General features: G+C 38.8%; 1 protein-coding gene across 5 annotated transcripts in view; it reads left to right on the top strand.

Annotated features, from left to right (window-relative positions):
- nek1 (NIMA-related kinase 1) overlaps nt 1–13,990 on the top strand; it is a 39,298-nt gene that overhangs the window by 838 nt on the left and 24,470 nt on the right. For 3 of the 5 annotated variants that reach the window (XM_077220718.1, XM_077220716.1, XM_077220714.1), the window contains exons 1-5: nt 389–457; nt 5,077–5,216; nt 12,299–12,395; nt 13,438–13,535; nt 13,825–13,908. In XM_077220718.1, the coding sequence (XP_077076833.1) occupies nt 5,100–5,216; nt 12,299–12,395; nt 13,438–13,535; nt 13,825–13,908 (396 nt within the window). In that variant the 5' untranslated portion in view covers nt 389–457; nt 5,077–5,099. Of the gene's footprint in view, nt 1–384; nt 458–5,076; nt 5,217–12,298; nt 12,396–13,437; nt 13,536–13,824; nt 13,909–13,990 lie in introns of those variants that run through there. The other 2 variants (XM_077220717.1, XM_077220715.1) reach the window with 2 other exon arrangements.

The raw sequence follows: 13,990 nt of genomic DNA, 5'->3' as shown, positions 1-13,990 counted from the left end.
TAATGCACATTGTAAACAAATATAAATAATAAAAAAATAATGAGGATTTTTTTTCCTAAATAAAAAACAAATACAATATGCTTTGTACATCACAAATGATGTGCACCAGAATCCGTTAATCCTTTTTTTCAGTTCATTTTCACAATTGGAAAGGCCATGAAAGCGGATAGTGGCCAAAGACTGCCTCTGTAGTGGCTCCATGACCGTGTACCAACCGGTGACGGTTGCTAAGGGGGAATTTTGCGCCAAACATTGACAGACAAACCTAACGGCCATGAATATTGAGCGACATGTTTTTCACCCTATCATCTGTTATTTGACGTGAGAGCGGACCAATCAAATCGCTCCTCTCAGTTAGCGTGTGCCGTCTGCACACATGAGACCGCCCACAATAGAAAATCTTAATGTGTGCTGCACTGATGCTGCCAGTGCTCGCTCACTATTCGGAATATAGAAGGTAAGAACTAATTTATTTTGCCAAATTCTGTCTTGTATCTTGAACATATTGCAGCGCTCTGCTTTAAAGTGACTGTCAGTGTCATTTCGCGGAATTTCAACGAGACTGCTAATTTCTCTTCACAGTTTTCCTTAGCACGCTTTTAGTAACGTTAGCTTATTATCATAAGTTTGGACAGCGACCCGTTCAAGGCCCCGCTAAATGAGACATCAGCTGATTTTGTTGAAACTTTGCAATGAAATGTTTATGCGATTATGCTTTTATTCACATAACATAAAGCAGCCTACCAAATCTTGATTGTATAGGTCTAATATTGTAAATGGGAAACTGCAAGTCAGTCCAAGTCTAAAGCAGTGTTTTTGTCCTGGTCTGTACAGCTTGTAAGTTTCTGTTTTGTCAGCTTTGCTTCATTATTATTGGACGACAAAGCTTTCATCAGGTTGTTAATCTAATTTATTGCTATCTTGTGGTTCTCTCTCCATCTGTCAGCCTGATTCTTTGTTTTATCCTGTGCCTTTGTACAATCTCTTACCCCCTTTAAAGGGTGGTGGGTAATTCCTCCTGACATGTCATATTTAATTCATAAACCCACATACACTGTCTGGCTTTTGCTTTTAGACTGGCTTAGTTTTAGCATTTGTCCAAGGTTGCATTGGTGCTATGCTTTATTTTTGTCCCACTAGTTTGTCTAAAAGGCATTACTGCCTTTGCTTCGTCTAGGCCAGGTGGCAGTTGTAGTGATTCCCAGCATGCAGCTGGTTTCTGTGGGGAAAAAGATAATAACCTTTCAGTCATCAGGAGGTGCTCTGCTTGAGTTGGTTTAGTAATTTCCGCTGGCTCCGTGAATGGATGACAGCTGAATATGACTTTTAAAATGCCCAAACTATAGAAATATTAGAGGAAAATGTCAGTTGATTGCTCTAGTGCTATCAGACAATATATTTTGTTGACTTATATATATATATATATATATATATATATATATATATATATATATATATAGATTACCTATACACTGAACAAAATTATAAATGCAACACTTTTGTTTTTGCCCCCATTATTCATGAGCTGAACTCAAAGATCTAAGACTTTTTCTATGTACACAAAAGGCCTATTTCAAATTGTTCACAAATCTGTCTAAATCTGTATTAGTGAGCACTTCTCCTTTGCTGAGATAATCCATCCACCATTAGACAGCATGATTATTGCACAGGTGTGCCTTAGGCTGGCCACAATTAAAGGCCACTCTAAAATGTGCAGTTTTATCACACAGCACAATGCCACAGATGTCGCAAGTTTTGAAGGAGTGTGCAATTGGCATGTTGCCTGCAGGAATGTCCACCAGAGCTGTTGCCCGTGAATTAAATGTTCATTTCTCTGCCATAAGCCGCGTGTAACCACACCATCCCAGGACCTCCACATCCAGCATCTTCACCTCCAAGATCGTCTGAGACCAGCCACCTGGACAGTAGGGCTGGGACAATAAATCGTGATCGTAAATGCATCGTGAATCGAGAAATTATTCTGGATCGATTCTGAGTTTTTCCGAATGCATAGCGATTCTCTCTAATCGATTTTGAGCTTAGTTTTTAACAGCAGATGGCACTGCATGCTTTAGAAACAGCCGTACTCTGCTGGCTTATAATGCCTTAGACACACCACTTGAACCTTCTATGAAATAATCAATCATAAAGTTCGAAAAGGTTGAAGTGCCAGTGGGCTGTTTACATTAATCTCGCGTCATAAAACATTCGGTGCAATTAAATTCTCAGACTCAGCAAAGCGCACGAGCGCTCTTCTTTGTGAGCATTTGAGCGTGCGATTAAAAACTAGCCTAGAATGCCATCTGATGTTAAAAGCTAAGCTCAGAATTGATTTGAGAGAGAATGGCGATGCATTCGGAAAATATTGGAATCGATCGACGACAGCTGCTGCAACAGTCGGTTTGCATAACCTAAGAATTTCTGAACAAACTTTTAGAAACCATCTCAGGGAAGCTCATCTGCATGCTCGTCGTCCTCATTGGGGTCTCGACCTGACTGTAGTTCGTCGTCGTAACCAACTTGAGTGGGCAAATGCTTACATTCGATGGCGTCTGGTACTTTGGAGAGGTGTTCTCTTCACGGATGAATCCTGGTTTTCACTGTACATGTGAGGGTGTACATGTGTGTGGTGTGGTGTGGTGTGGTGTGGTGTGGGTGAGAGGTTTGCTGATGTCAACTTTGTCGATTGAGTGGCCCATGGTGGCGGTTGTGTTATGGTATGGGCAGGTGTATGATATGGACAACGAACACAGATGCATTTTATGGATGGCATTTTGAATGCACAGAGATACCGTGACGAGATCCTGAGGCCCATTGTTGTGCCATTCATCCACGACCACCACCTCATGTTGCAGCATGATAATGCACGGCCCCCTGTTGCAAGGATCTGTACACAATTCCTGGAAGTGGAAAACATCCCAGTTCTTGCATCGCCAGCATAATCACCGTACATGTCACCCATTAAGCATGTTTGTGATGCTCTGGATCGGCGTATACGACAACGTGTCCCCACCCCCCCGGACCCCACCCATCCCCCCCCCCCCCCGGACCCCACCCCCACCACCACATACAGTACAAATGCACATTTAAGAGTGGCCTTTTATTGTGGCCAGCTTAAGGAACATCTGTGGAATAATCATGTTGTCTAATCAGCATCTTGTGCCACAATATGCCCCACCTGTGAGGTGGATTGATTATCTCGGCAAAGGAGAAGTGCTCACTAATACAGATTTAGACAGATTTGTGAACAGTATTTGAGAGAAATAGGTCTTTTGTGTACATAGAAAAAGTCTTAGATCTTTGAGTTCCGCTCATGAAAAATGGGGGCAAAAACAAAAGTGTTGTTTATAATTTTGTTCGGTGTATGTACAGGTCCTTCTCAAAAAATTAGCATATTGTGATGAAGTTCATTATTTTCCATAATGCAATGATAAAAATTTAACTTTCATACATTTTAGATTCATTGCACACCAACTGAAATATTTCAGGTCTTTTATTGTTTTAATACTGATTTTGGCATACAGCTCATGAAAACCCAAAATTCCTGTCTCAAAAAATTAGCATATTTCATCCGACCAATAAAAGAAGTGTTTTTAATACAAAAAAAAAAGTCAACCTTCAAATAATTATGTTCAGTTATGCACTCAATAGTCAATACTTGGTCGGGAATCCTTTTGCAGAAATGACTGTTTCAATGCGGCGTGGCATGGAGGCAATCAGCCTGTGGCACTGCTGAGGTGTTATGGAGGCCCAGGATGCTTCGATAGCGGCCTTAAGCTCATCCAGAGTGTTGGGTCTTGCGTCTCTCAACTTTCTCTTCTCAATATCCCAAAGATTCTCTATGGGGTTCAGGTCAGGAGAGTTGGCAGGCCAATTGAGCACAGTAATACCATGGTCAGTAAACCATTTACCAGTGGTTTTGGCACTGTGAGCAGGTGCCAGGTCGTGCTGAAAAATGAAATCTTCATCTCCATAAAGCTTTTCAGCAGATGGAAGCATGAAGTGCTCCAAAATCTCCTGATAGCTAGCTGCATTGACCCTGCCCTTGATAAAACACAGTGGACCAACACCAGCAGCTGACATGGCACCCGAGACCATCACTGACTGTGGGTACTTGACACTGGACTTCAGGCATTTTGGCATTTCCTTCTCCCCAGTCTTCCTCCAGACTCTGGCACCTTGATTTCCGAATGACATGCAAAACTGAGCAACAGTCCAGTGTTGCTCTGTAGCCCAGGTCAGGCGCTTCTGCCGCTGTTTCTGGTTCAAAAGTGGCTTGACCTGGGGAATGCGGCACCTGTAGCCCATTTCCTGCACACGCCTGTGCACGGTGACTCTGGATGTTTCTACTCCAGACTCAGTCCACTGCTTCCGCAGGTCCCCCATGGTCTGGAATCGGTCTTTCTCCACAATCTTCCTCAGGGTCCGGTCACCTCTTCTCGTTGTGCAGCGTTTTTTGCCACACTTTTTCCTTCCCACAGACTTCCCACTGAGGTGTCTTGATACAGCACTCTGGGAACAGCCTATTTGTTCAGAAATTTCTCTGTGTCTTACCCTCTTGCTTGAGGGTGTCAATGATGGCCTTCTGGACAGCAGTCAGGTCGGCAGTCTTACCCATTATTGCGGTTTTGAGTAATGAAACAGGCTGGGAGTTTTTAAAAGCCTCAGGAATCTTTTGCAGGTGTTTAGAGTTAATTAGTTGATTCAGATGATTAGGTTAATAGCTCGTTTAGAGACCCTTTTCATGATATGCTAATTTTTTGAGACAGGAATTTTGGGTTTTCATGAGCTGTATGCCAAAATCATCAGTATTAAAACAATAAAAGACCTGAAATATTTCAGTTGGTGTGCAATGAATCTAAAATATATGAAAGTTTAATTTTTATCATTACATTATGGAAAATAATGAACTTTATCACAATATGCTAATTTTTTGAGAAGGACCTGTATATATACACACACACATATATATATATATATATATATATATATAATTTTACATATAATTTTTTTTTAAATCCTTGTACTGTTTTTCTGATAATTTTATTTTCATGTATTTTGTTCTCTCGGACTCAGCATGAGAAGTCATTTTTATAAACATGGATAAATATGAGAGGTTGAAGAAGATTGGTGAGGGGTCCTTTGGGAAAGCCATCTTGGTCAAGTCAAGGACAGATGGCCGACAATATGTTATCAAGGAGATTGGCATCTCCAGGGTGAGTTGATCATTTCTCTCTCTTAGACATCATATGGCAACTTAAATGGGTATTTCAGTCATTATAGGTGACACATCATGCTCCTTTTCACAAGATGTAATATAAGTCTATGGTGTCCCCAGAATGTGTCTGTGAAATTTCAGCTCAAAATACCCCCCAGATCATTTAATATAGCTTGTCAAATTTTATGTGAGCAAAAACGCGCCGTTTTTTTGGGTGTCCCTTTAAATGCAAATGAGCTGCTGCTACCCGCCCCTGTTTAGAAGAGGGCCGATCCTTTAGACGAGCTTTGTTCGGATACAATAACAAAGCACATGAATAATTTCACTCAGCTAAAATCTCAGAAGTAATCAGTAGCGAATTGCAACCTTACTGAGAGACTCAGGAAGAGGTTTGCAACTTTTAGGCCTCGTTTACACTGCAGGTCTTGATGCCCTATTCTGATTTGTTGCCTATATCCAATTTTTTGCGACCGTCCGTTTACACGTTCTTTCAATTAGAGGTCGACCGATTCATCGGTTTTGCAGATATATCGGTACCGATAGTTGATAGGAGGAACTATCGTTATCGGCAAAAATTCATACCGATAGTTTTTCTGTGTTGCGTCCGTTGCTGGAGCGGCTGAGAAGAGTGCTCTGTCATTACTAGGGGTGTGCCATATCATACAGTCCACAATAATACCGGTATACATTTTTACATGATAAAAAAAGTGTCATATCGCGATATCAATGATATAGCGACGCAATGACATATGGCGCATTTACATTCCCTAGCACGCACAACAACAACACCTGTCTGAGCGCGAGAGCAGCCTGTCAGCCTCCGATGACCATTTAGCAATTTCACAAACAGCTTGAGTGTTCAGCGGGGCTGCCGACGCGCGTCTTCTCTCGCGCGCGTTTAGGAGTCGGGACATGACTGAATGGTCTCTTGCACAATCGGGCCATCAGTGCATCGTAACTAAAGTTTATAATTTTCAAGTCTTCTTAATTCTTATCAGTTTCAACATTCAAGCGGTTTTAAACTATCCAGTAAGCTACTCGCGCACTCTCTGAGATAGTTGCACTGCGTGCATACATAGAGTGCAGCTCGCGAGAAACTAAAGTAATTTTTCGCGGATTATATCGCTTTAATGGGGGAAAAACACAAAATTGTGTCAAACTTCCGGTCTTGGTAAGTATACTCATAAACACAGTCGGTTATGTATAAAACGCATGTGACAGTGTGACAGACAGTATAATGAAAACAGCAATGGATCCGTGCACTAGCTGTAAAAGTGACAGCAGCCATAGGCTATGCGTCTGTCATCAATGTTGTCGTCAAAACAACAAAAGATAGCTTTAATTGTAATGAATGAGAATTATTAGCCTATGTATTTAATTTAATCAGGAAACAGAACTAAAAGACTGTGTTATTTTACATTTGATTACTTTATTATGTTTCTGTAGTATTTCTGAATACTGGTGTTAGACCTACAAACATTTAACATTTAATTCAAAGATTGAAATCAAGCTTCCTTGTGTTGTGTAAACTCTTAACAACAAAATTACCACATTTTAAAAACGCAATGAGTGAGCAAACATTTAGGTGAGATAAACATAAGAAAATTTTCAACAACAACAAAAAAAGTGTTTATATCGTCATAAAAATCATTATCGCAAATATTCTTGAAATAAAGTGATAGAATTTTGAGGCTATATCGCCCAGCCCTAGTCATTACACAGTACAAGAGCACTGAGAAGAGACTGCTGGCATTATACAGAGTGAGATTGGCCTCTAGGGGCACAATAAAAACTATCACTGGCACCGCGTGTTGTTTATTGTAACACATGAGGCTGCACACAGCACAGAGAGAACACGCTTCACGGAGAGCACTGACATTTCAGATGCGCATTTAAAACACTGACTGCGAAACAGTAGGAATGCAGAACACTACAGTCCATGTTTCCATGTCATTATAAAGTAATTAATTTGTTGACTAGATGCTGCATTAGCAGAGAAAGAACAGAAGTATGTTTGCCGTCGAGGCTGTGAGGACTAACATTAGTACCTCAAGCGGTTAAAACAATGTGACAAAAACACACGCAAACCTGACCCAAATGTTTAATGTTGCAATTGTTACCATCTATTTGCATTAGTTTATATCCAGCTGGTCACTTTTATGCATTCATTAGCCGGTGAAGTTGCATATTTAAAGCTAGTGACGTGATTGCTTTCTCAACATTCATGCAGCCGACAGAAACATATCAGAAACGCATTCGATTCTATTCTTTTTTATCAATGCAATACATATTGTTATTTTGATTAGATGATCATCAAGTGTTCTAATATAGAAGTAAATAAAGTGAGAGACTATACATGTAATATACATTTATGCAATTTTAATGCTTTGGCCTTTGCCGATATTTAAAGATGGCCATCTTTAAGCATAGCAGACTCTTTGGATTTAAATGAAATGGTAACACTTTACAATAAGATTAAATTTTTAGCATTAACTAAGGTTAATGAATGTTGTAGTATTGTTCATTGTTAGTTTGTTAATTTCAAGATTAAGGTTAACAGATAAAATAAAATGTAAAACTCAATGTACTAGGGTTGGGCGGTATTACGGTAATATCGTATACCGCGGGGTCTTAAAATAGCAACGGTATCAGTTTCAATACCGTCATTACCGGCACTTATATATAATATATAAATATAATTTATTCAATTCCTAAAAATGCTTATGTAGTTGTCATCAAGTGACAGTGTGGAGGAGAAAGAGAGAGAGAGAGAGAGAAGGGAGTGGCGGTAAATACTGACGCAATATGTAAATGTTGCAATAAAAAAGGTGACCGCGAGAGATGGAAACACCTCTAACCTAATGTTGCATCTCCGAAACAACCACCCACTCACTGCTGCGAGGATGCATTTTGCCCCGAGTTCATTAAATAAGCGCATTAGTTTATATTTGTTAAAATATTATAGTATTATTTTTTTTACGTTGATAATGAAAACTGAACAGTACGAGTAAGATGGGATGCATCGGGAGTCAGACATTGACCACTTAATTAAGTTTCATTTAGTAAAAGGCTTTCTTAAAAGTGATTTTCGTTTTGTATAAATTGTATCTTAATTTTAATAATTTTTTTATCAACCAATAATAAATAAGAATCAAATATAGCAGACAACATAATCATGACATGATCGTGCGCTGGCGCGCCGCGGTCACTTGCATTGAAATCCCATCATAAATTAACCGAAACTCAGTGTATGTCTCACAGACATGACAGATATCTAAATAAAGCTTGAAATTTCTTTAAACGAAACAATTCAAAACGAAAAGAAATAGGCCACTCGCTGATTATTTAATCCATGATGTGCATTTCTCTCCATGCGCGTTCATACGGAAATGGCGATCATCAAATTAAACGAAACTATTCAAAACGAAAATAAAGAGGCTAGCCTACTCTCTGATTATGTAATCCATGATGTGCATTTCTCTCTATCGTTCACTATGGAGATGGCGATTCGTCAATTTCTTTAAACGAAACAATTCTAAAGGAAAAGAAATATAGGCAGCATACTCTCTGATTAATCCATGATGTGCATTTCTCTCTATAGGCGCGTTCACTACGGAGATATAAATCGTCAATTTCTTTAAACGAAACAATTCAAAACGAAAAGAAAAAGGCTAGCCTATACCTTCTGATTATGTAATCCGTGATTTGCATTTCTCTCTATATATGCGCCTTCACTAGGAGATGGCGATCGTCAACTTAATCTTTGCAGCCCTGACAGAAAAGTTGTATTAATAAAAATCGATGGACGCGTGTCACCGGATTTACAAATGCACTTCTTGCTTGTTGCTTGTTAATTTAATTTAAATTAATTAATAAAATGAATACAATTGTCATAATTAAAATAATTAAATATTATTAATTGTCCCATGTTTGCTCATTTATAAATAGTATTTATATCTACCACCCCCTCAGCACCTGGGTTAAAAAATTATTTGGCGCCACCATATTATAACGGCCCACGTATTAAAAATAGTCGAGTCTAAATAGGGCTCCGGCTCATATTACATTTAATGCCGTCAGCAGGGATCAGACACAACGTGCACGGGTTGGCCTTTTTTTTTTAATATATTTTTTGTCCCGATCTGGTATTCAGTTTCTGAACGGTGTAGGCACAAGCCAACAGTTTGGTGACGCTGTCTGAGCCTTATGTCATAATTTTTAATTAGTCACGGTAATACCGTATACCCCGGTAAAATAGGGAGGAGGTTTGACGGTATCAAAATTTGGATACCGCCCAAGCCTACAATGTACTATGAACTAAAATGAATGATCAAGGTACAATTGTCTTGCTCAAATAAAGAAACCTGTAATATTTTAATATTCAAAATAATTTCCTTTAGAACTTCTGATTTTAATATATTCATATTTATATATTTATTTCATATAGCACATTTTAGTTCAGCACTGTTTAACTTGGAGTGTTATGTTTTTTTTATATCCGGTATTCATTTTAAAAATATCAGTTGATTCATCGATTATCGGCACGTATACGGTCAAACCTAAATATCGGTAAAATCCACTATCGGTCGACCTCTACTTTTAACTGTGACCCATATCCGATTCATGTGTTCACACTTGACATACTAACTGAAACATTGCACATGCTTAAGTTAAAGGGTTAAATTCTCTTGCACAGATGGATGAATGCCAAATATGCTTGATTCTAGTTTGCGATATATGCGAAGTTCGCCAAACATCATCATTATTTTGAGGCGGAAGGAGGACGGAAACTGCCATCATTGCAGCCTGCGCATATGCTTCTGTTATTCTGTGGGAGAGAGATCTCAGGACCGGTGGGAACATACAACAGAATCTCATGAAAGTACGTATCTATACCACTAATTTTATTTCTCGTGCCATTTATACACCAAAAATAGTTTTTGCGTGCATGACACGCGCTGTAAACCCCTTTGGTAGGATTAGCGGTGTGGAGTGTGTGTGTATTACACTCCATAAAATGCATATCACATGCACGTGAAAACTGCGTAACAAATGCGCTCAAAAACTATTTTTGGCATAAATGGCAAGAGAAATAAAATTTGTGCATAGATATATGATATGTTGTGTCAACGTGTGTCCACATTCCTCTCCTACGACGACACAACGTTTCGTCGGGCCATGGCGTCCCTTTGCAGATGCGCGTCGGGGTTTCTCTCGTCATTAAACCGCTGAGACGTAGCCTAATGCCTCAGAAAATACGATCTGCTTGCTTACATGACAGTTGCATTGTCACATATCTGATTGATATCTGATTTATTTCCACATATGAACGAGGCCTGAAACCAATTTCGAAATATCCGAATGCATGCGTTTTTTTCCTGTTTACACTGTCATAGAACACATCCAATCTGTGTCACATGAGCAAAAAAATCGGAATTTGGTCACATTAAACTGACAGTGTAAACGAGGCCGTAAGGCGGGCATACACTGTGCGATGTCTGTGCGATTTCAGCAAGGTACCTACTCACACTGAACGAGTAAATCGCATGCGATGTAAAGCTAGAGCTCAGGATTTATGTGCTCACACTATACGGTCCGAACGTCGAGCTGCGACTTGACTGCTCACACTATACGTGTGAAATATGTGCGATAACCCCCCGTGTTGGGTTGGTAGACGATATCATATAGCCTATCCAGAGATATTGTCAAAACAAGTATCAGCTATCAAGATGATTTAGCACTTCCAATTTATGTATTAAATTGTTATTAGTATTATTGTATTAGGGAAGGCTAATTTTATTATTAAATTGATCTGCTATTATAATTAATTTGCCACGCAATAATTTCACAGCACATCACCGCAATGCGCGCTGAGGATAATAAAATATTAAATAGAAGCCTACTCCTCGAGGAATAATAAAATAATAATAATATAATTATATGCCTATAATTCATTGTAATCTACCTAAATGTTTTAGACAATTTTCAATGAGGATCCTAATTGAAAATTGTCTTAACATTTAGGCCGATTACAATGAATTATAGGCATATCATTATGTTAACAGTCTATAATATGTCCGAACACTGGAATAATTAGTCATCAATGAAAATTAAAAACAGGTTTATTTCAAAAACATTTTTTGACAAATTAATAAAAGAGGCACGGTGCTACATCGCAGCTTGGAAGACGTGGGTAATAACTGGACAAACTGTAGATAAGCAACAGTAATTTGTAGCTAGTTTGAACTACAGAACTTAAAGACTTCCCTCTGTTCGTTTTTTTTTTTTTTTTTTCAGATTGAAATGCTTAAACTTCTGTTTTCGCGCAGGCGCAGTGAGGGAAAAAAACACTGAGTTTAGGGCGATCGGTTCGTAGCTCTGCTTCAACTGTGCGATATAGTCACGAGGAGCGACCAAAATTTCTGACATGCCAGAAATTCATCCGACCATCCGATTGCCGATCGGGAGAGGTTAATCGCCTCTCGTTTCCCCTTGTACACTGCACGAACACTGCACGACAAACGACGCACGACAAAGCTGAAAATCGTCCCGACCCGAAAAAGAGTCGCACGAGTCAGAATTCGGCTCAAAATCGGACGAAATTCGCACAGTGTATGCCCTTTAGACACACCTGTACATTTCTGAATGGTTAGTGGATACATTTATGTATTTTTTGTGGAGTTACATTGATTCATCTCATTGACATGTTTAACTTTTACACAATTTGACATGTCACTGAGGTTTTTGTAAGACAGCTGTGACATTTTCTTGTCAAACGTGGAAACTTGCAGTATAAGGGGCGGTAATATTTTGATAAGATCCCCTTTCTATGCCAGAAGGGGAGCGAAATCTGAAATACATACTAGCAGAGAAAGGCTTACCAAAACAAAGTTACTGGGTTGTCACTTTTCACATTTTCTAGTTTAGTAGATGCACCGCAGATCCGATTATAGCACTTAAACACGGAAAAAGTCAGATTTCATGATATGTCCCCTTTAAAACCCTAAATACGATAGACTATGTGATATTTGATGGGCTATCTTCCTTTATATATACATGCAGTGTTCTTTTTCTCATCAGATGTCAAACAAAGAAAGACAAGAATCACGTAAAGAGGTGGCAGTTCTAGCCAACATGAGCCATCCAAACATCGTCCAGTACAAGGAATCCTTTGAAGGTAAAGCCCCTCTTATGGGGCATCCTTATTCAGAAATCTGTATTAACTGATATTGGAATATGATGCTTTGCTGCCCAGCTTTGCTATTATGTTGACAGCCATGACAAACTGGTGTCTACGAGTGAGCATTTGGTCTTTGGTCTTTAGTTGACTGATCTTGATTAATCTGAGAACATTAGTTCCGGCACAAACTATACCCACTGCATTTCTATTCTAAAGGTTTGTGTCTGATTGATAGATCGGGGTGGTTTGCACGATCTGGAGGAGTTCCAAGCTTATGAATTAAATTACAGAGAGGATGTCGTTTAGCTAATGATAGTTTCGGTTCATGAAGTCATGCAGTATCTCTGACATCCGGATGGCATGCTAATTAATGACATAAACCTGGGGTGGTATATGAACGTTAATGATATTACCAATAGAGGGCAAAATGTTTGCTTAATTCCATTATAAATTTACAGTGAAACTGTACAGTGAGTCTAAATCTGATTAAATCAGATGCTGTACAGATGCATTACCATCCCAAAAGTTGGTGTCAGTAAGATTATGGTCACCAGGGTTACTTTTTTTGATCAAAAACACTGTGAAAACAGTAAGATTTTTGAAATATTACACTTTCAAATTTTTATATATATTTTAAAACCCCTGTGATGGCAAAGCTGACTTTTTTTAGCAGCCATTTCTCTAGTCTTCAGTGTCACAGGATCCTTCAGAAATCATTCTAATATTTTGATTTGTTGCTCAAGAAACATTTCTTATTATCAGTGTTGAAAACAGTGCTGCTTAATTTTGTTTTGTGAAAACGTGACATGATTGGATTCTTTGATGAATGTAAAGTTCAGAAAAATAGCTTTTATTTGAAATAGAAATATTTCAACATTATAAATGTCTTTACTGTCATTTTTGATCAATTGAATGTTTGCTTGCTGAACTTTTGAACGGTGGTCTTTGTTTAAATGTCAAGAAACCACCTAGGCCGTGAACTGTAGCATTGTTGTTACTTAGTCATTGAACAGTAACGCTTCTTCTCTCTTTTCGTCAGAGAGTGGTTGTTTGTACATAGTAATGGACTACTGTGAGGGAGGAGACCTGTTTAAGAAGATCAATAATCAGAGAGGGACTCTATTCCCTGAGGAACAGGTAAGAGGAACAATATAAAGACATTGTTAAGCTCTGCACCCAACAACAGACTGCAAATTATCAAAGCTTTAAATGTGCAATTATTATTTTTACTCAAAAACTTAGTACACCTTTAAATACACCAGAAAATAATAGTGTAAATTTTGAATTTCTTTTATCATAAAAGAAAAAGGTATTCTTACTTAGTAGGTTCGTTGCAGGTAAGCAAAATGCATACATTTTGACGTAAAGATGTATCTTGCAATGTAATTATCTGAGGTACTGATTCCTATCTGTTGTTTTCTGGAAGATTATTGACTGGTTAGTGCAGATCTGCCTGGCTCTGAAACACGTACATGACCGCAAAATCTTACACAGGGACATTAAATCACAGGTACTCTCTCTCACACACACACACACACACACACACACACACACACACACACACACACACACACACACACACACACACACAC

Source organism: Siphateles boraxobius, unplaced genomic scaffold (genome assembly GCF_051911475.1).
Source record: "Siphateles boraxobius isolate OS27281-9 unplaced genomic scaffold, OSU_SipBor_1 8, whole genome shotgun sequence".
NCBI classification, from domain to species: domain Eukaryota; kingdom Metazoa; phylum Chordata; class Actinopteri; order Cypriniformes; family Leuciscidae; genus Siphateles; species Siphateles boraxobius.
This window is presented reverse-complemented; position numbering and strand designations above follow the sequence as displayed.